Source organism: Tetrao urogallus, assembly GCF_951394365.1.
Source record: "Tetrao urogallus genome assembly, chromosome: 3".
In the NCBI taxonomy this organism is placed as follows: domain Eukaryota; kingdom Metazoa; phylum Chordata; class Aves; order Galliformes; family Phasianidae; genus Tetrao; species Tetrao urogallus.
The window spans coordinates 21,341,309-21,360,354 of record NC_136815.1 but is presented as its reverse complement, the minus strand read 5'-3'; the positions used below and the strand labels follow the sequence as shown (position 1 = coordinate 21,360,354).

The following is a 19,046-nucleotide window of genomic DNA, read 5'->3' as shown; positions in this document are numbered from 1 at the left end:
TCAGGCCAGTCACTCCACCTCCAATTTATGGCCAGCTTTTATCAGTGTTTCTGAAAAATCTGAACGCAGCACTTGAATGCATACTAAGTAAATATGATACTAAATTAGGAAGAGCTATTGACTTCTCTTAGGGCAGAGAGACCTTGAAGAGAGGTGTTGACAGGTTAGGAGGCTGGGCAATCACCAACCAGTTACCAGCGCTAACTTTAACAAGAGAAAGCGCTGAATTCTGCACCAGGGATGGAGCAGCCCTGCTTATATGTACAGAATGGGGAACAGGAGAGCAGCCCCAGAAAGGAATCTGGGGGTTCTGGGTGATGGCAAGTTAAACACGAGTCAGCAGTGTGCCCTGGCAGCCACAAGGGCAACCGTACCTGGGGTGCACCAGGCCCAGCACTGCCAGCAGGTGAGGGAAGGGCTTATCCTGTGTTTGTGCAGCGCAGAGCAGAGGAGCTGAGGGGAGGCCTGACGGCGGCTGCAGGAAGCGGAGGGGCAGCGCTGAGCTCTGCTCCGTGTGACAGCGACAGGGCCCGAGGGAACGGCATGGAGCTGCGTCAGGGGAGGGGCGGGTGGCGGTCAGGGACAGGGGCTGCAGCGGAGGGCGGCGGGCACGGAACTGGCTGCACGGGGCAGTGGGCACGGCCCCATGCCGGAGTTCAGGGAGCGTTTGGGCAGCGCTCAGACACCGGGTTTGGATTTGGGGTGTCCTGTGTGGAGCTGGGAGCTGGGCTTGATGACTCTTGCGGGTCTTTTCCAACTTGGGATACAATTCTGTAATCTAACAGATCTGAACACCGCTGTTAGTGGCATCCAGTGTTGTAGTCGCTGTGTAAAGGTTGCATTAGCAACTGAGAATATTTTCTCTTTTTGTTGCAGTGAGAAAGGAACAGGGAATGCTGATAGATGGGATGACTTCCTTTTCTACTTTTTCTTTCTCTGTTCTTGAGGAGGTTATGGCCAGTTGGCTTTAACATTGCACTCATAGAAATCCCCTCATCAGTTTTTCCCAATACTGCTGATTTTCTTCATGCCCTTAAATCAGTAGTTCCTACACTCCTGAGTTTTGCTTGTGCAGATTCTTAGCATTGATGTAAGAATCCTAAAGGAGCGCTTTGCTTCATGTGCTGTGGTTTTTTGTTCAGTTTTGTTTTCACTAGCATGAATTTTTGCTAAATAACTATACTAAATATTCCTTCTTTTACTCTTCCTGCTGCCCATGTAAGGTCCTCCTTCTTAATCTAGTCAGATTGGTCCTAAAATGATTCAGCATCACTGGGAGACCATCCAAACCACGTAGTTCTTTCTGCTTAGACAGTAAAGAACTCATGCCTCATGTGAGGTAAGCTGTCAATCCTTTAACTAGCTTTCAGTGTGCATGCTTCCATATTTCTTTGCTGATGGGATTACCCCTGCAGTCTTTATGAAAAATCTGAAAAAATTTTAACTAGCAAATCACATTAAATTTTGTCTATTTCCAGGCAAGGATATTTGCAAATCAGTCAACCATGGCTGTGAACATGCCTGTGTTAATGCTGGTGATGAATTTGTTTGTAAGTGTCGGGAGGGATTCCTGCTAAGAGAAGATGGAAAAACGTGCAGAAGTAAGTAGTCTGATATTTATCAGCATGCTTTTTATCTGCAATTCAAGGTCGTGTAGAAATGTATTAACTAGCAAGAGCTGTCATCTGTTCTCAGATAAAGATCTTTGCAGGTCAGTCAACCACGGCTGTGAACATGTTTGTGTTAATACTGATGATTCGTATATTTGCAAATGCCATGATGGATTTCTACTGAGAGAAGATGGGAAAACCTGCAAAAGTACGTAGCATGAGAACTTAATTTGATGAACGACACGTAACAACATAATCAAGGCCTCTGCTGATATATGTTAACTACCAACTCTTTTGATGGCAGACAAGGATATTTGCAGTTCAGTCAACCATGGCTGTGAACAAGTTTGTGTGAATTCAGAAGAATCCTACATGTGCAAGTGTCATGAAAATTTCATACTGAAGGAAGATGGAAAGACATGTAAATGTGAGTAGCCTGAGCAATAAGAATGTTTTTTTTTGGCTTTAAGTGTTATGTCTTCTAAGTGTTGTGGCTGTGAGAGTTTGTGCATGAATATGTTTATCTGTGATTCATAACTACACAATCTGGTAAATAAAAGATATTATCTCTCCCTAAAGAACCTCACCTAGCAAACTGTCCACTCTCCTCAGATAAAGATGTTTGCAAGTCAGTTAACCATGGCTGTGAGCATATTTGTGTTAACACTGACGATTCCTATATTTGCAAGTGTCATGATGACTTCATACTGAGGGAAGATGGGAAAACTTGTAGAAGTAAGTTGCTTAGTCTTCATTATGTAGTTTCTGATCTATTCATGAAACTTATTATTTATATGGTGTGCTCTTTGTGTTTTTAATAATCAGCTTCACAAAATAAAATGAAGTCAGTTTCTTGGAAATGAGTTCCTTCATGGAAGATTATTGTTGTACTTTTTTATATTTTGTGAAAGTTATTTATGTAGCTAACTGTGCTAAATATAATTTTCATTACTCCAAGGTAAAAATATCTGCAAAACAGTCAACCATGGTTGTGAACACGTCTGTGTTCCAGCTGGTGATTCATACACTTGTCAGTGCCACAAGGGATTTATACTGAGGAGAGACAGGAAAACATGCAGGAGTGAGTACCTAAAACTTTTATGGGGAATATGTCCTTTCAGTCATAAAAATAATTACAGACTTAATTTTTCTCAAAACTGGCTCATGCCAGCTTTGCATTTAAGAATAGATCTAATAAGGAAATTCTCTTAATGATTCTCAGATAAAGACCTGTGTAAGTCCATTGACCATGGCTGTGAACATGTGTGCATTAATAATAACAATTCATACAGCTGTCAGTGCCATGAGGGATTTGTCCTGCGACAAGATGGAAAAACATGTCGAAGTAAGTAACAATTTGTCTGTCTGCCATTCTTCAGCATTGCTATAGGAAAAAAAAAAAAAGATAAAATGTTCTATTTTGACATGTGTTATTTAAATTATTTAAACGTTGTGTTTGGAGTCTCTGAATTTATAAATGTTTAAAATGTTTCATAGGCAAAGATGTCTGTAAATCAGTTGCCCATGGTTGTGACCATATTTGTGTTAATAATGATGATTCATACGTCTGCAAATGTCAGGAGGGGTATGTACTAAAAGAGGATCAGAAAACCTGCAGAAGTGAGTACATTATATTTGGATATAAATTGTTTCTATGAGTGTTTAAGTTAGTTGACCTCACTTCAAAAGCCTCAGTTCAAAACTTATATAACTGATATAACTGATATTACTGATAACTGAGCCCGAAGCATATATGAATGTCATAGAAAATGTACTGAGCAATTTATCTTCAGGCTCTTGTAAGCAAAAAACTAAGAATTTGGAACAGTTGTTTTCATATAGCATCAAGTACAATAATAATCTTTCCCAAATGTCAAGAAAAAAAAAAAAAAGAAATATCAAGGAAATGTGTGCCTTATTCTTAGCTTTTAATATGACATGCTTAGAGCATTATATGCATTTATTGCATCACCCTTTTAGTTCCTGGAGGAGAAACTCTTCTGCTGGAGCTCAGTAAAAGCGTATATTCTGCAAAAATGTATGCCTTTCTTGGGGAGCACATTATTATTACTAAAACATGTTTGTGACTGAATTCAACTGTAATTAACCCAGCTCACCTTGAGCTGTTGCTTCATCCTGACATATGGAGTGATACTGAAGTGGTTCTGATAGTCATTGTATTACCATTACTTTAGTACATGATGCATTGTTTCTTCAGCAGCAAGGAATTCTTGGACAGTAGTTCTAAAAAGGCTGTTGTCTAAGAAGAAAAGTCCAAACATTAGTGAAAATTCCTTATTCCTACACTGACTCAATAATAGATGTCTTCAGTATGTTCTGCAATCAAATCAGAATGCTTACAAACCGCTTTGAATTTTGCATTTGCACTTAACCAAGTATGAGACTGCAAAGTTGTCAGGCTCTCCTAGATTGTCTCCCAGCTTCAGTGGGTGAAACAGAAAAGATTAATTTCAGCAGTGAGTTACAAGCAAGGTATATAAACCATTTTTATCCAACATTAGCAGCTAGAAATCCTTCTAGCATTTACTGCCTCACTTTTAATTTTTCAGTTGTTTTTCTGCCACTAGAGATGTAAGCTTGTGCTATAAAAACATGAGTGTTGTCCATACTCTGTCTCCAGACATGAACCTAGTCCTAAACTGTAGGGCATTCTGTGTAACCCTTCTCTCTCAGCCTTCCCGGAGCTCTTTGGCTCCTGTCTCATTCTTTCCTGCATTCTTTCCTCTAAACATGACTTCTAGATTTTCTCCTTTTATGTATGTGTGGCTTCAGCAACTCTTTCATTTTTTTTTTTTTCTTGTATCATCTTTACATTTTTGCTACTTCTGCAGTACAAACACAGCTTCAGCAATTCTCATTATTTCAGGCCATCTGCATTTTCAGGTAAAGTTAACATACTGTCCTATGCATGTTAGCATCCAATCCCTGGAAGAAAATGATGGAAACTTTGTTTCTACATCCTGAAGATCTTCAGTTACGCAGTTTTCTCCACTTAACAGTCATTCTTAAGGTTTTCTTAAAAATCTGATTTACTGCAAACTCACAAAAAAAGAGCAGTATTTTTTGGAGTTGTATTATTCTACAAAGTGGCACGTATTGATAGATAGACACTGTGATTAGGTTATTGTTAAAAGCTTTTGACCATTGGCACACTCTTAGCTTTTGATAAAGACTGTCCACAAACAGTTCTAGACACACTGCAAGGTTGGCTGAGCCAGGAACAATGTACTCAAGGTTATCTCTGTGTTCATGCAGTCCTATTAACAGCTTTGTGCAGTTTTTTCATTATCTGAACACTTCTGCTTATTTCACAGGATGCACTGAAGGCCCAGTTGATCTGGTGTTTGTGATTGATGGATCAAAAAGTCTCGGAGAGGATAATTTTGAAATTGTAAAACAATTCGTCTCAGGAATATTAGATACACTTGAGATTTCACCCAAAGCTGCTCGAGTTGGTTTGCTTCAGTATTCCTCTGAAGTCCGCACAGAGTTTACATTAAGACAGTTTAGCACAGCCAAAGACATGAAGAAAGCTGTATCACAAATGAAATATATGGGGCGAGGCTCCATGACAGGACTGGCTCTGAAGCGAATGTTTGAGAGAAGCTTCACAGAAACAGAAGGAGCCAGACCACTGTCAGCAAACATCCCTCGAATCTCCATTGTGTTTACAGACGGACGAGCCCAAGATGAAGTCTCTGACTGGGCTGCTAGAGCAAAGAGAAGTGGTGAGTGGCGATGTCTTTCATTCTTTCAGAAAGGTAAACATGGTGCTAAATAAGATGTGGTAATTGTATGGATGTGTTACAGTACCTGCTAATCAAGACAGTTTGCCACAGCAGTCTGGCTAGTTGAGTGACCGTTGCAGCAGAACACCAGATCTTTGGTTTCACAGAGCCATTGCCACTGAGTTCTGTCATTCCTTCTGTGGCACTAATGGCTGAGTGCCTCACTACTGGGGTTCTGTGCCATCCACAGGTAGTGCGTTGACTCACATGGATGCCATGCATTTCCCTGAGGGTAGGTACTTGATACTGGAAAATTCATCAAAAATTCTAACAGTAAGAAGACACTAATTAAAAAAAAAAACACAACCCTGTCTCTTCAAAATACAGAAATCTACTGGGAAGTTTACGTTGTTTAATAATTTAATAATTGATTACGTTATATCTTTATTTATTTATATTATGTATTTTTAACTAAGTCTAAGCGCTGATGCTGTTCTGGAAGGAAGAAGGGCTCTCCTTTCGTATGCATATAGCTTCAGTGCTGTCTTCCAGCATGACAGATCATGCCATAAAGTAACTCTAAGGTGCTGGCTTTTAAGACAAAATATGTCTGGGACAGAAGGCTGTCATGTAGGACACCTGCACCACAAATCAAAAGCTTTACAGCTATTCAGCAGAGATTACTGAAAATTTTCAAAGCTTTTCAAGAAAATGAAGGATCCCTTTTTTCTCTGCAAAGCAAAGCATTTTCTGTGTTCTGAAAAATTGCATTAAGAACAAAGGCTGATGGCCTGCAACATAGAGAGTACAGCCAGACTTTAGAAGATGCCGCAGTATTGACTCCTGGGGTACACAGCTAGTTACTGACCTCCGACTAGACTTTGTGCAGCTGATTTTCTTGGATGTTTTGCAGTGCTCTTTCTGGGTACATTTACTCTAGCAGTGGCCAAGCAACTCTCATCTCTCTGTCATAAAAACTATCTGTCAAATTACAGTAAAGCAGTGAGTTTCTAAACATCTTCTAAATAACAGAAGCATTAATATCCCTCTTCGTACACAATTTTGAAGATATATGGCATATATACATTTTTCGTGCTTTCCTGCTCTCTTCCTGAAATGACTAATACTCATATTTTCCTTTCATGGAGGATCAAGGGTTTAGGACTGCTGATGTAATAATTATATGCAATTTCTTCTAGGTATAATTATCTATGCCATAGGAATAGGAAAAGCAATTGAAGAGGAACTGTTGGAAATTGCTTCTGAGCCATCATATAAACATCTCTTTTATGCTGAGGATTTCACAGCAATGGAGGACATAAGCGAAGAGCTGAAAGTTCAGATCTGTGAAGGTACCAGTATTCTGCTTTAATTGATAGAAGAGGAATGCATGCTTACAGATTTCTTTTGCAGGCTAAAGGAGTAGTACTTTTATTCACAGTGGCCTCTGTCATAGCATAGATCATTGCTACGACACATTACAAGGTGCCAGTCACTCATGGTGATTTTTCTGCCTTTTAATATGTAAGGAGTATATACACACCATCTATCGCTAGGTAAAGGTGCAGGATTTCTTTTCCTTTGTTTTCTTAACACTTGTATAAAATGTACACTCCTGTGCTCAGAAGAATTAATTGCTTCCTCCCCTTTCTTTCTGCTACGCTCAAGTCAGCAGAGCACTGAACCCCACCCTGCCAAAGCAGTGTGATCTACTTCATTAGGAATGTGGGAAAATAATAATGGGTTCATAAAGTTTTAATGAGAATAAAAAATTGCTCTTAAGTTCAATAGCAAAAAGCAAAACAAAACAAAAACATGGAAAAAATTATCAAGATATGTAGTATATATTTATAAAACATTTAAAATAGTTCACTGAATATACATGTTCAGCTACAGAGAATGGATCACAGTTGTACATAAGCTCCAAGTTTTGCTCCACAAATATAGGTTTGTTGCAAAGTACCCTTCCTCATTTGGGCACAACCAGCCTCTCTCTAAACATTCCCACCTGATGTTTTGCAAAGGAAAGAGGGAATGTGAGCTGGGATTAAATCTGTACAGCCAGAGAGGACTGTGTGTCTCTTCTACTCACATGCTCCCAGCACTGGATATTATTAGAACATTCAAATTTGTACTCAAAACAAAACACAGTAACTTCACAGTGAATAATATTGAGAGCAGCACTACTACTACAGGATGGTTTAATTTTCACTACTTTTATTTGGTTGTTTTTTCTTGAAATTTAATGCAAAGATGTTTTACTTTACTCCTTAGTGTTACTGTGTACAATTGGCTGGCAAGGAGCGGTGCATTTCTTCCTCATTCAGACACCAAGAATCTGAAAAAAAAGAAAAAAAAAAGAATGTGAGAATATTTCCTAGTTTGCATATTCTTTGGGCTTCTCTTAATAATAAGAATCTTCTAGCTCAGTCTTTCTGAAATTCAAAGTACTATGATAACATGAAACCGAGTCTGTTCGTTAACTTTCTTACTAGGCAGATAATCTACTGATGACAGCAAGTCATCTTAAAAGCCTGGGGAGACGCCAAAGACAAAATTATCTGGCAACTGGTGAAATAATTCTCACTCATTAGCAAACCCAGAGCTCAGTGATGGAAATACATCCTTCAGGTACCCACAACAGTATTCAGCAGCTGTAATTTTTAGATTTTTTTTAATACAGTACCTGCAACATGAAAAATAAGTAAATCCTGCCCCTTTGTGGCAGTTTTTAAACTGCACCTGTAGTAGCAGGGCAGAGCTTCTGCCTCAGAGCTTCTGCCTGCCTCCTCCTGGCTCACCTCTAGGCAATGCCTCACACCAGTGGATAACTCTGGACTTACCCAGCTGGTTATTTTCCTGGACACTCTAGAACTACATATTGCTCATCTACTCACTCCACCAGAAATTCTGCCTCCAAACCTGTTCCACAAGCTGGAAGTTCATTTTTTCCTTTCAGTTTTTCCTCTGGGCCTAATTTTTTTCCCTCCTTTGCAAGACCTAATCTAAGGCTTATGAGGGCAGTGAACTTTTGAGGGCCCTCTGAACTTGTCTGCAGCCCAGACATGGACTCCACTGACAAATCCTCTCATCCCCAGTCCCTGCCTGTTTCTAAGCAAAGCAGAAACCCTCCAAATCTGTTTTGGGGTAAGGCTTTCTCCTTTTACTCTGCAAGAAAACATCAGCTCTGTAGAATAGCTGCTGATTACTATTATTCTTGATGACTAGTCATGAAAATGTGTTTTTCTCTTCTATTACAAAGAGGAATTATTAATAAGGATAGTTCAGTCGGAAGATTCCTATTCATTGCCTCATTTAACATTCAATTCTCATATGATTGGAAGCACTGACAAAGCTACAGCAGTGTCACATACAATAGGCACTCATCATGGTTGCCTTTTGACGCCTTTTCAGAGCACGTGTGTTATGGGAGCCTTTAATTACATGGTTAGATTTATGTTCGTCACAAGACTCCAGCACTGATCAGATGACAGCATTCAGCAGCCTGCTGCTAAACATTTTGTTCTTTCAAATTGCAGACCATTATAACTGCTGCAAATAGTCAGCCACTGCTTTGGAAAACACTTTCTCATGGGCTTTACTTAAGTTTTGTTCCAAAAGAGAACACTAGAAACAAGCACCTCAGTTTAGTATGAGTTCTGCCCCCCCAAAAAAACTGAGTATGTATGTTCACTGCAATGACTTCATCATTACTGCTAGCAACCTGTCTGTACTTGTCTGATTGTTTACAGCTTTGCCAGAAGCATGAGAACAGAATTCTTCAGGTCCAAACTATTTTCTGAAACCTGAAATAGAGTTTCTGAAACGCCTGACCTCAGACTAGAAACATTCTGCCCCACCTCTGCCAATGTATCTCAGTCTTGTTTTTTCCCCATCTTACATCCAAATCCTCAGCGTCCAAAGCTCAGACTTTCCATGTCAGTCCCTCTGCTTTAGACAGTCTTATTAGCCTACTACCCTTAAGCAGCTTCTAGGCCCATCCATTACCTGGTGCCAAATACTCAATGTTCACCTTACCTGTTTTGTCCCTCCTACATGTAGAATTTCACCATTCTCGTTCCTAGTTGCTCATCCTTATGCTGAACTCATCACCTAGTTTGTTTCTTCCTTGCTTCATGATCTCATCCTACATGTTTCTATCCTGGACTGTTTTCTCTGAGATCTCACTGTTCCATCAAGCAAGGTCCCAGTCCTGCTTTTTAAATGTATATAAATGCTCTAGTTCTGTCCAATAAACACTGGTCTTATTCAGTTACTCACCTCTTTTCCATCGCCCCATCTCCATTCATTCCCTGTTCCTTGTGTTCAGCCATTCCAGCTTCCACCCCAAGTGCATCATCTGCTTCCCAGTGCAACTTAATAAATCTGTGCGTTGTCATGTATTCGTCAAAACTCACGGGACCAATAGAAATAGAGCTCCCAATAGCTGTGACAAACACGTCAGGTCCAGAAGAATCTTCCATCTGCCTGCTGCATCTTGATGGCACAAGCATTTGTGCTCTTACTATTTCTCCTCATGTAACCACTTTCTAGGATGGAAGGAAATTTGGGTACATATTGCAGAATAAGGAGGAAGGGAGTTCCAGACATTCACATGCACTCCCCTGGCACAGTAGATCAAGGTGTACAGTGGTTCACTGTGCACTTTCCAATTCATCTGTGCACCCAAGGGCTCTAAAATTAACTGAAAGTAAAGCGTTTCATTTTCTGGAGAAGAACTCCTAAGAAACAAAAGCTGCCTCTACATTACCCTCTTGTGGCAGGAAACAGGCAGTGTGCAGAATGACCCTTGACAAAGATATTTCCATTCTGTCAAGACACTAATAAATAAATTAGACTTCAGTCTATGCTTCCTTGAGCTAGAAACCTGTACTTTTTCTAGTAATTATAGTGCATTAAAGAAACTACCACACCCTTCTCACCAAGCACTTCCAAATTCCTTTCAATGGGGAAAATAATATTTCATCTTTCTGTAAGCAGTTTTTATTCTTATTCAGTTCACCCTCAAAAAACTCACGGGTAACAGTGCAACATGCAAGAATTTTCACCAGAAAAACACAACATAGGCTGCTGTGATTTCACACTGTTTCAGCACTGTTAATCTACTTGTGAAGTACTTTCAGTTCTGGGAGAGCTCCAATAGATGAGTTGAAAGGTGAGTCGTGTGTTGTCCATCAACACTGGACCTCTTGAAGCCGGTATGAGGCCATCTCCATGTATGGTGAAAGACAAGTAAGATTTGATTTTCTAGGGAATTACATCTTTATTGTCCTTTCTGTGATCTCATTTAATTAAATAACCATTTCTTTCTACCAGCCTTGAGAAATTCAGCTCACCGTCAAGATCTGTCATCTGGAAGGCTCCATAGGACTAATCCACAGTCATCAGGTTGGCTGTTTGAACTCAGTGTCCCGCTGTGTCCCCAGTCAGCGCCGATCACTGCGAAGCTGCCTCAGCATGGCTTCTTCTGCAGAGCCCTAACAATTCACTCAGAGGAGAACTGCTTTCCCCACCCATCTCCCCTGGAGTCTTCTTTTCTGCAATTCAGATTTGCTCCTAGTACAGAAAATTTGAGATCCACTGTAACAAATGCACGGCTGCATGCTCCCTTTTTACACCATCCAAATAAATTACTTCAAGGGAAAGCTTGTATTTCAATACTGTGCTCGATTTCTGTGAAGCATGTTCAGCTTTCAATCACTTGTTTCTCACAGGAACCTTCACAACTCCCTTTCAGTTCTGCAACCCGCAGCTTAAATCACATACACAGTAAACACAGCCTAACAGCTTGATTCCTTCACATCTTTGTATTGCTAGTCCTCTCCATGAATGATCCTCTCACTACAATTAGTGAGATTACTCACTGATAAGGGAAAACTGTGCATGTGAGTAGCAAAAATACTGTACCATAAAGTGGGTATGATTTTTAGACTTTTGGGGGGTTTCCTGCAGGACCTGAATCAACCACAGTAGAAATCACAGATGTCCTTGCCTGTCCCAGTCTTGCAATACAGCATAAGTATCTTTTTGAAGACAGTCACACTCACTCAACAAGAACAACAGGTAATTAGGTTCTTTGCTTAGGTAATTCTGCCTGATCTTTTAAGGAGTGCTGTGTAATATTTTCCAGTATTTACAAAATCTGCCCCATGGCATTCCTGTGGATGTTGACTTGTTTTGAGAACAGGAAGCTGTACTAAACTTGCTCTGCTTTCAGAAGTCTTTGTCTTTCCCCCTCTCGGACCCCTGGATTTATTCAGCATTTTGTCTATGCTTGACTGTTTTCCAGCAAAAACTTCAAAAGACCAATGCAAATGTGAAAACCTAGTGACGTTCCAGAACTTCGCAACCAACGAAGTAAGACGACTCACGCAGCAATATATCCTTTCAGAATGTTTCTTTTGCATAGATCAAGAGCAGGTTATAAGAAATTATAACCTGCAAGTCTAAAGCTGTCTCCATGGCTCAAATCAATCTACTGTAATGAAGAGCTGAACTACTTAGAGACTGTCAATCTCCAGGAAGCAGGGCTCTTCAGGCTTGAGGTCTGCTTCACAGAAGGGACCAAACATATTAATAAGGATCATAACTTCTAATAATTTCTAACAGTAAGCATCTTCAGGATCAGCAAAGGAATGACTTGTCAAAAACCAAGCCTAACACTCTTTGCTTTGTTTACTTCGGATAATAACAAAATATCATTTAGTAGCTACAGGGATCAGGAGGTATTTCCCTTCTTGACTGCTAGGTGAAGCACTTTAAGGCATTTTAAATAAGATTCCCAATGTAGAGGAATCAAAGGACATGCAGTCTGATTAATTTTGTAAGAATACACATAGAAAAAGGAGTTAAGTGCACACTGATAGCCCTTCCACAAGCTAGGCTGTCTTTTCAAGGGAGCTGTTAGTAGAGTAGCCTTTATGATATCTTAAACGTCCATCAGGTCTCAGGAAAATAGCAGAAAACTGTTTCTCCTGTATTCTGCACCAAACGTCACATATACAGCAAACTCCTGGATTTTTTTCATAAAACCTGCTTCTGCATAATCAAATTAAGTAGTAAGAAGGCATCACACCTTCTGTTTAAGTCTTCTAGGAGTCGTATAGATGACCAGTAAGCACTTATTTTCTGCAAGAAGTGCAGTGATATATAAGCAGCTATTTGTGTGCTTCCTAGACAAGAACAGCTTTAGACTGAAATACTGTGGAGTTAAACATGTCTGTCCACAGTCAGGCTAACAGAGCCCTCCAGGGTCTTGCTGGCAGTACTAGTACCTTAAGACCTCCACGTAGATGGCTCATCTTGGAGACGTCTAAGAATGATGCTATAAGCACTAGAATCACACACAGAATTACCAAGGTTGGAAAAGACCTCTGAGATAATCCAAGTCTAACCATCCTCCTATCACCAGTATTTCCCACTAAACCATATCCCTCTGTACAACATCTGCATAGCTCTTCACCTCCAGAGATGGTGACTCCACACCTTCCTGGGCAGCACACTCTAGCACTTGACCACTCTTTTAGAGTAGTTTTTCCTGGTGTCCAACCTGAAGCTCCTCAGTGCAATTTGAGTCCATTCTTCATTCGTACTGCTAGTTACATGGGAGAAGAAGTCGACCACCACCTTGCCACAACCTCCCTTCAGGCAGTTGTAGAGAGAGTAAGGTCTCCCCTTAGATTCCAGAACAATTTCTCAGCAGGTTTCCTCAGCAACTCCCATAAGATTTGTGCTCCATACCCAACATTGTCCAAGTGTTTGTTCACCTGTTCACAGACTGGGAATATGCTGATATACACTGATAGTAAAGCTGAGTGTAACAGTTAACATCTTAAGTCAGTGCACATGTCCGGGCCCTAGCAGAAATGTCATGCTCAGCAATATCTGACTCAGACACCTGGCATTTTTTAATATTACTGCACACCATCATCAGCTCTTTCCTTAACTTCTATATACTGGAAGAAATGACAAAGAGGATGGAAGACTTGGAAAACAGACTAAAATACTGATCAAAATTTAAAGCTTATACTACACTGTGTATTTATACATACAATGTTGTGAGAGCTATTTTGTTACACCGGTTCAAAGTAAAATAACAAATCCTTGTCTGAAGTTAAGAAGTATTTTGGAGCCCTGCATCTATACGTGTTCTGTCCTGCATTGACTGCAGATAAGTTTTCAAAGTTTATATATAAAAACAATTTAGCAACTAGCAGAAATCCTCATTAAGTAGAACTTAACCAAAAGAAGCTATGCAAAACATTAAAATGCTGTTATTTTTTCATGTGAAAACTCCACGTTTTGAAGTATTTTTAAGCTGTGAATTTATTTGGCTTGCTTTTCTGTACTTTCCTCCTCCATTCACTCTGTTGCTATTTCAAGCATTCTACCTATGTGACTACGTGTATGTATACACACACATATATGAAAACAGAACTGCATTCACAGCAGTTAGGTTTCATACAATCTTTCCAACACATGCAGACTGCAGAAATCAGTTGGAAGTAGAAATACACATTTATACACCTTTGTTGAATGGTGATGAATGTAAATGAAGTGGGAAATCTGTTGAGTTACCAGAGCATCACAGCTGGAAATTCCAAGTACTGTTTCTCTTGCCAGATTCAGACACGATGATGTTTCCCTCTTTGGTCTTGGTGAGCATTCAGCAATTCTTGAACTTCCCAGAATACAACTAGCATTTTAATATGAAGACATTCTTTGGGCAATAAAACCAGCTGCACATTTGTTCATCAAATGCTAATATGAAAATGAAACAGCAAGTTGCTTCCAGCCATTCTGGAAGTGCCTTAAGGCCAACTGAAGTTTTACTTCTGCCCTCGTAACAGCAAAAGCCCTCTTCTTATAGCTTTATTTTTCATGCCCACAACAGTACCTGAACTGTACTGAACTAATCCAAATTCGGACCTCAATAGATGCATAATCCAGCTATTCCTTCTTTGCTTCACGTGTGTTTGCCTCTTTACTGTCTCCAACTTGAGATGTACAACCACATCCATTCCGTATCAGAAACATAGTTGCAGCAAAATTAGATTTAAGTGATTATGGATCTGATGATCATGCATGTGTACAAAGAAGCACCTTGTATTTTAATACACTTCAGAAAGCAGAATGCAAGTTCTTCAGGGCTGCTGGTTCAAATGATTGTCATTAAGCATTCCTTTAACCACATGTCAGCAAAATGCAATATGCCATGTAGTGTGCACTAACAAATATCCTCAAATTGTGGTAAAAAAAAAAAAAAGGCAGAAATCCAGCAGATAGCACCATCCTCCTCAACAGTGACTTGAGAACATCACCTCAATCACACTCTCTATGTTACAAATATGCTCTACCTACATCATACTATCATACTATATGTATGCACACATGCTCTACCACAGCGCATTCAGAAGGTTTTTTTTTTTTAAAAAAAGGTACTGACTTCAGACCAGTTTGGAGATGTTCAATTTGGTATCTTACTGAAAGTGTAATGTTACACATCACGTCTAGCAGTTAGTTGGTTTGCACCTGACATACATATTCTCTTGGAAAGAAGAGACAAGAAGAGTAATTTGCATTAAGAGCTTGTGACTAAGTTTAAAAAAAAGTGTTAAAAAATTAAGTGTAAGTAAATCCTGTGGAGTCTCCCACCAACATCCCAAATTTGCCACTACCTCATTACAACTTGTTTTCCTATGAGCACTCCAAAAAAAAAAAAAAACCAAACCAAACCAAACCAAAACCAGAACACTTAAGAAAGCCACAGCCTGTTGGGATTTGATACTTACCACGGTCAGGTCTTACTACTGAAGCTCAACTTCTACAGGAGGCAACAAGCAAGTTTTGTCCTGTGAAGGTTACTTCTAACAGAACAAGACAGACAGCAGTGATAACGAATCTTCATTTATAGTTTGTTCTCTAATACCAGCAGAAGTATAATACAATACAAATTTCTCTTAAAACAGATCTGAAACCAGTTTATTGTAGAAAGACCACCTTTACAGCATTTACTTCTCACTGGTTTGTTCTGGCATGCTTCTAATGATGTCAGAGTCACCTGTAAAACAAAAATACATTATTGCAACAAGATCCATTCCCAGAAATAGGCAAAAAAATTTAAGCGACTCTATAGTCAAAGCACTCAAGCAATGCAAAGATAGTTAATTAGAAAAAAAAAAGTAATTTTGATGACTTAAAAAATATTCTAACTGCATTTTTGCTAATCCATGCACAATATGCTAAAATATGATAATTATGTCACTAGCATTTCCAAAGCCAGTACTAGAGCAGCAGTCCAGTCCTGGAGGACACAATGCACAGTTTTAATATAGCGAATGTCTAGCCTCCCCTGATCACCACAGCATCAGGACAGCGAGAATATTCGCATGGTACTGCACAGCAGAAAGCCTAAGCTCCACTTCTTTGGCTTACACATAAGCTTACAGCTACTATCAGAACACCAACAATCTAAATAAAGGTTTCTAAAGAAACAGGGAATTTAAACTGAATGCTACTTGGACAACATCTGGGAGTAGCTAAAACAGAAATCCACGTATGCATTTAATTAGAATGCTTTTGATCAAATTGAACAATGTAAGATAAATCTGATACTTGTCATAAAATTTTGGAAGATAGATAAGAAATCACATACTCAGTAGTTCTCCAGAATGAGCTTGAACAATTCTCTGGAACAAAGAGTGCTACCAAGCAACAGTAATTATGCACACATTTAAAATGTTAACATTTAATATGATTTTCAACTCTGGCACTGGATTAGTATCCATCTGCATATAGCTTATTCCTTCTGTAGATATAAGACAACTCACCATCCAGCCGTTTATTTTACCAAGGTCCTACATTAACAAAGCTGAACAGGAAAAGGAGCTGTATGCAAATGTAAGAAACCGATTCTTGGACTAACAAAGTAGATCTTGGGACTACTTTAAGCCAAAGGAGACCAACAAAATATGACCGTACATCTGCACCTTACTTGCTAAGCACTGCTACTCACAGGTGAATACAAGAACCACTGATACATACCCAATTTGTTCATTATATGGCAGGAGACACGTACCTGGGTCAATAATAGCCAGCGTGCACACTCTGTAGTATTTTCCACATGCTGTGCCCAATTCGATGTTGTTGCCACTGTAATGATGGACACCAGTCTTTGCAAGCATGGCGTAGTATTCAATCTCCGATTTTCTAAGATTCAAAAACTGGGTATTAAAGTACTGACAAACAATTTGATTGACCGTACAACAAAAGCAGCTTAAATTCACAATTGTACTTCAATCCAGAATCTTTCTGCCTAGAAAAACACATTTATTTCCTGCCAAGAATAAAACAGTCTCCCCATTTCTCAAGTATCTATGTTGGTTCTTTTTCCTGTATCTGCAGTTCCTTTAATCTGTTGATACTCACTGCTGACAGAAGGGGACCAGAAGTTCAGTAAGGACCGTGTCAGGAGATGAAGATTACTGAAGACTTCATTCTCCTAGAACAGCTTCAAACATTTCTACAAGCAGTTCTATGCTTCAAGCATTTTAAATTGCTATCAATTGCTAGTTTTTCCTACTTGTAAAATTATTTTCCAGTACCAACTTTGATAAATCAGGAATTGAGTCTCACTACACTTTCACACAATGGTTTAGGTTGGAAGGGACCCTGATGAAGATCACTTAGCTCCAACCCCACCGTGTGCAGGGACAGTTCCCACCAGACCAGGTATGAACCTATGCTGATTTCACAGTGTGAAAAAGCTTACAGAATCTTCTGCAAGGCAAACTTCTTGTATGAGAAAGCTATAAAACAGCTGGAAAGCACTGTAACACATCCAGACCTACAATCTGTATGCACCAAACAACTCATCATGTTTATTTCACAGCACTGTGGAGTATGTGTACAAACCACTCTGCATTACCAGCTTGCATGAATCAAATCTGCAGTTCTACAAAGCACCTGCCTTAGTTTTTAACAATTTTTTTTTCGTACACCTGCTTACCTCAAAGCAGGACAGTTGTTGGCTAGGATGACCAACTTGGCTTTGCCTTGACGAATCATCTTCAGAGTCTGTTTGTATCCTAGCACATATTTACCGCTTTTCATCACCAGCTGAAGCCTGGAGTTTATGGACTCCAGGGACTTTTTCTGCAAAAATAAGAGTTTCATTACATGTTATTTTACCTTTCACAAAGTGGCAGAGAATGTAAGGTGAAGAAACTCCAATCACACACAATCTTGTCCCAATTATTTGCAAGGCAGAATAAAAAAGCCAGCATGCCATACAGTTATAAGAAAGCTTGTAGGTAAGCAAGATGCTGGTACTGTTTGCCAACTTTACAAAATACCTTTTATCCATTACTTTGGTAATGTAATAATTACTACATTACTCCTGGTAGCGTGTGGATGGTTGCACTAGATGGTCTTGTAGGTCCTTTCCAACCTTGCGATTCTGTGATTCTACTTTGTAATTAAAAGCATTGCCACTGCCAACTATGTTACCCAGTCACATCATGGAGTTATTTTGCCTTTACAAAACTCAGCCAGTCATGTTCAAATATAAACTACCTCTACCCCGCAAACCTGACCGCATTCCTAGTTTGGCACTTTGCAGGGCATGCACTAATAGGCGTTCCTCTGGTTGGCAGAAACAAATAACCACACGCAGCGGGTGCAGCCCCTCCAATAGGTGCGTGACAGCCAATAAGGAATAACGAACACCGCCATCTCAAGCGAACCTCATACTTTCTGCAGCAGCTTTAAGACTGAAAACTAAAAGTTACCAGGAAACACAAAACCCGAACGCTGCGGCCCTTTAACCACGCTATGAACACAGCTGCAGCCTCCCTTGCCTCCGGCTGGGGCAGGGAACCCAGGAGCAACCAGGATGCTGCACAGGAGAGAACCGAGTACAGAGAAGCCGGCAACGAGGAGCCGCGGTGCTGCGCTCAGAGCTACGGGCCCAAGGGCCACTTCAGGCGTCTCAAGCTGCGCGCAGCTCCCCCCGCCACCCCGCCTCAGACCGCGCGCGGGGCCGCTCCTCCCTACCTCAGGCCCGGCGGAGCGCCCCGGCACCACGGCCGCACCGCAGCGTGCAGCGCCCGCCGTCGGCGGAGGCCGGGCCGCCGCCACGTGAGGCCACACGCGGCCCGCTCCCACTCACCGTCTTCTTTGCGGCCACCATCGTCGCTGGCTGCAGTTAAGTCGGGCGGTACCTGGAAGACAGGAGCAGCAGGGGTCGGGTTAGCGCCCAACAGCGGCTCCTCGGGCCGCCCGGCCGAGCCCCACTCACCGGACACGCGCCACCAATATGGCCGGGCCGCCAGAAAGGAGCGAGCATCCGGCGGGCACCGCCTATCCCCGCTGCACCTCTCGCGAGAACGTCTCTGCACCGCCTCTCGCGAGAGCTTCCCCGCACCTTCCTGCTGCTGCGCACGGCCGCCGTTAGTAGGGTGGGGTTGTGGGCGTTCGGCCGTCTGTGGTGGCCGAGGCGGCTCAAAAGGCTTGGTGCTGTCTCTGCCTGTCTCCCCTGCCTACAGTGCGCTACGTTTCACAGGGCGATTTTGTCTCTTCGTAGCCCGACGGGAGACTTTAAGCACCAATCCAGGAAGCCCCTTGCGGAGTAGAGCCCCAGGTGCCTCCCTTCCTTGTGAGGTTGGAG

At 40.9% G+C, this 19,046-nt stretch overlaps 2 protein-coding genes across 2 annotated transcripts in view; one reads left to right on the top strand and one right to left on the bottom strand.

Annotated features, from left to right (window-relative positions):
- Positions 1 to 13,389, top strand: part of MATN2 (matrilin 2) — a gene marked incomplete at both ends in the record, with an annotated part of 55,380 nt that extends 41,991 nt beyond the window's left edge. Inside the window, 13 exons of the mRNA XM_079533228.1 lie at positions 1,479 to 1,601; positions 1,696 to 1,818; positions 1,915 to 2,037; positions 2,223 to 2,345; positions 2,569 to 2,691; positions 2,833 to 2,955; positions 3,108 to 3,230; positions 4,946 to 5,359; positions 6,559 to 6,711; positions 10,697 to 10,768; positions 11,333 to 11,443; positions 11,670 to 11,757; positions 13,314 to 13,389. Of these exons, the coding sequence (XP_079389354.1) occupies positions 1,479 to 1,601; positions 1,696 to 1,818; positions 1,915 to 2,037; positions 2,223 to 2,345; positions 2,569 to 2,691; positions 2,833 to 2,955; positions 3,108 to 3,230; positions 4,946 to 5,359; positions 6,559 to 6,711; positions 10,697 to 10,768; positions 11,333 to 11,443; positions 11,670 to 11,757; positions 13,314 to 13,389 (1,775 nt within the window). The remainder of the gene's footprint in view (positions 1 to 1,478; positions 1,602 to 1,695; positions 1,819 to 1,914; positions 2,038 to 2,222; positions 2,346 to 2,568; positions 2,692 to 2,832; positions 2,956 to 3,107; positions 3,231 to 4,945; positions 5,360 to 6,558; positions 6,712 to 10,696; positions 10,769 to 11,332; positions 11,444 to 11,669; positions 11,758 to 13,313) is intronic.
- A 1,899-nt stretch (positions 13,390 to 15,288) lies between these two features.
- On the bottom strand, positions 15,289 to 18,689 carry RPL30 (ribosomal protein L30). Its single transcript, XM_079533345.1, has 5 exons — positions 18,678 to 18,689; positions 18,549 to 18,600; positions 17,388 to 17,533; positions 16,458 to 16,588; positions 15,289 to 15,440 (listed from the first exon to the last, which is right to left on the bottom strand). The coding sequence occupies exons 2-5, from the start codon at positions 18,567 to 18,569 to the stop codon at positions 15,391 to 15,393; spliced, it is 348 nt and encodes a 115-aa protein (XP_079389471.1). The 5' UTR covers positions 18,570 to 18,600; positions 18,678 to 18,689; the 3' UTR covers positions 15,289 to 15,390.
- Positions 18,690 to 19,046: the final 357 nt, after the last annotated feature.

Bases quoted from the DNA above. Each gene is read 5' to 3' on its own strand.
- RPL30 (XM_079533345.1), bottom strand. From the start codon at position 18,569: ATGGTGGCCGCAAAGAAGACG. The intron at 17,534-18,548 runs GTGAGTGGGAGC...TTATTTTTGCAG, and splicing joins TGGTGGCCGCAAAGAAGACG to AAAAAGTCCCTGGAGTCCAT. The intron at 16,589-17,387 runs GTAAGCAGGTGT...TTTGAATCTTAG, and splicing joins AACAACTGTCCTGCTTTGAG to AAAATCGGAGATTGAATACT.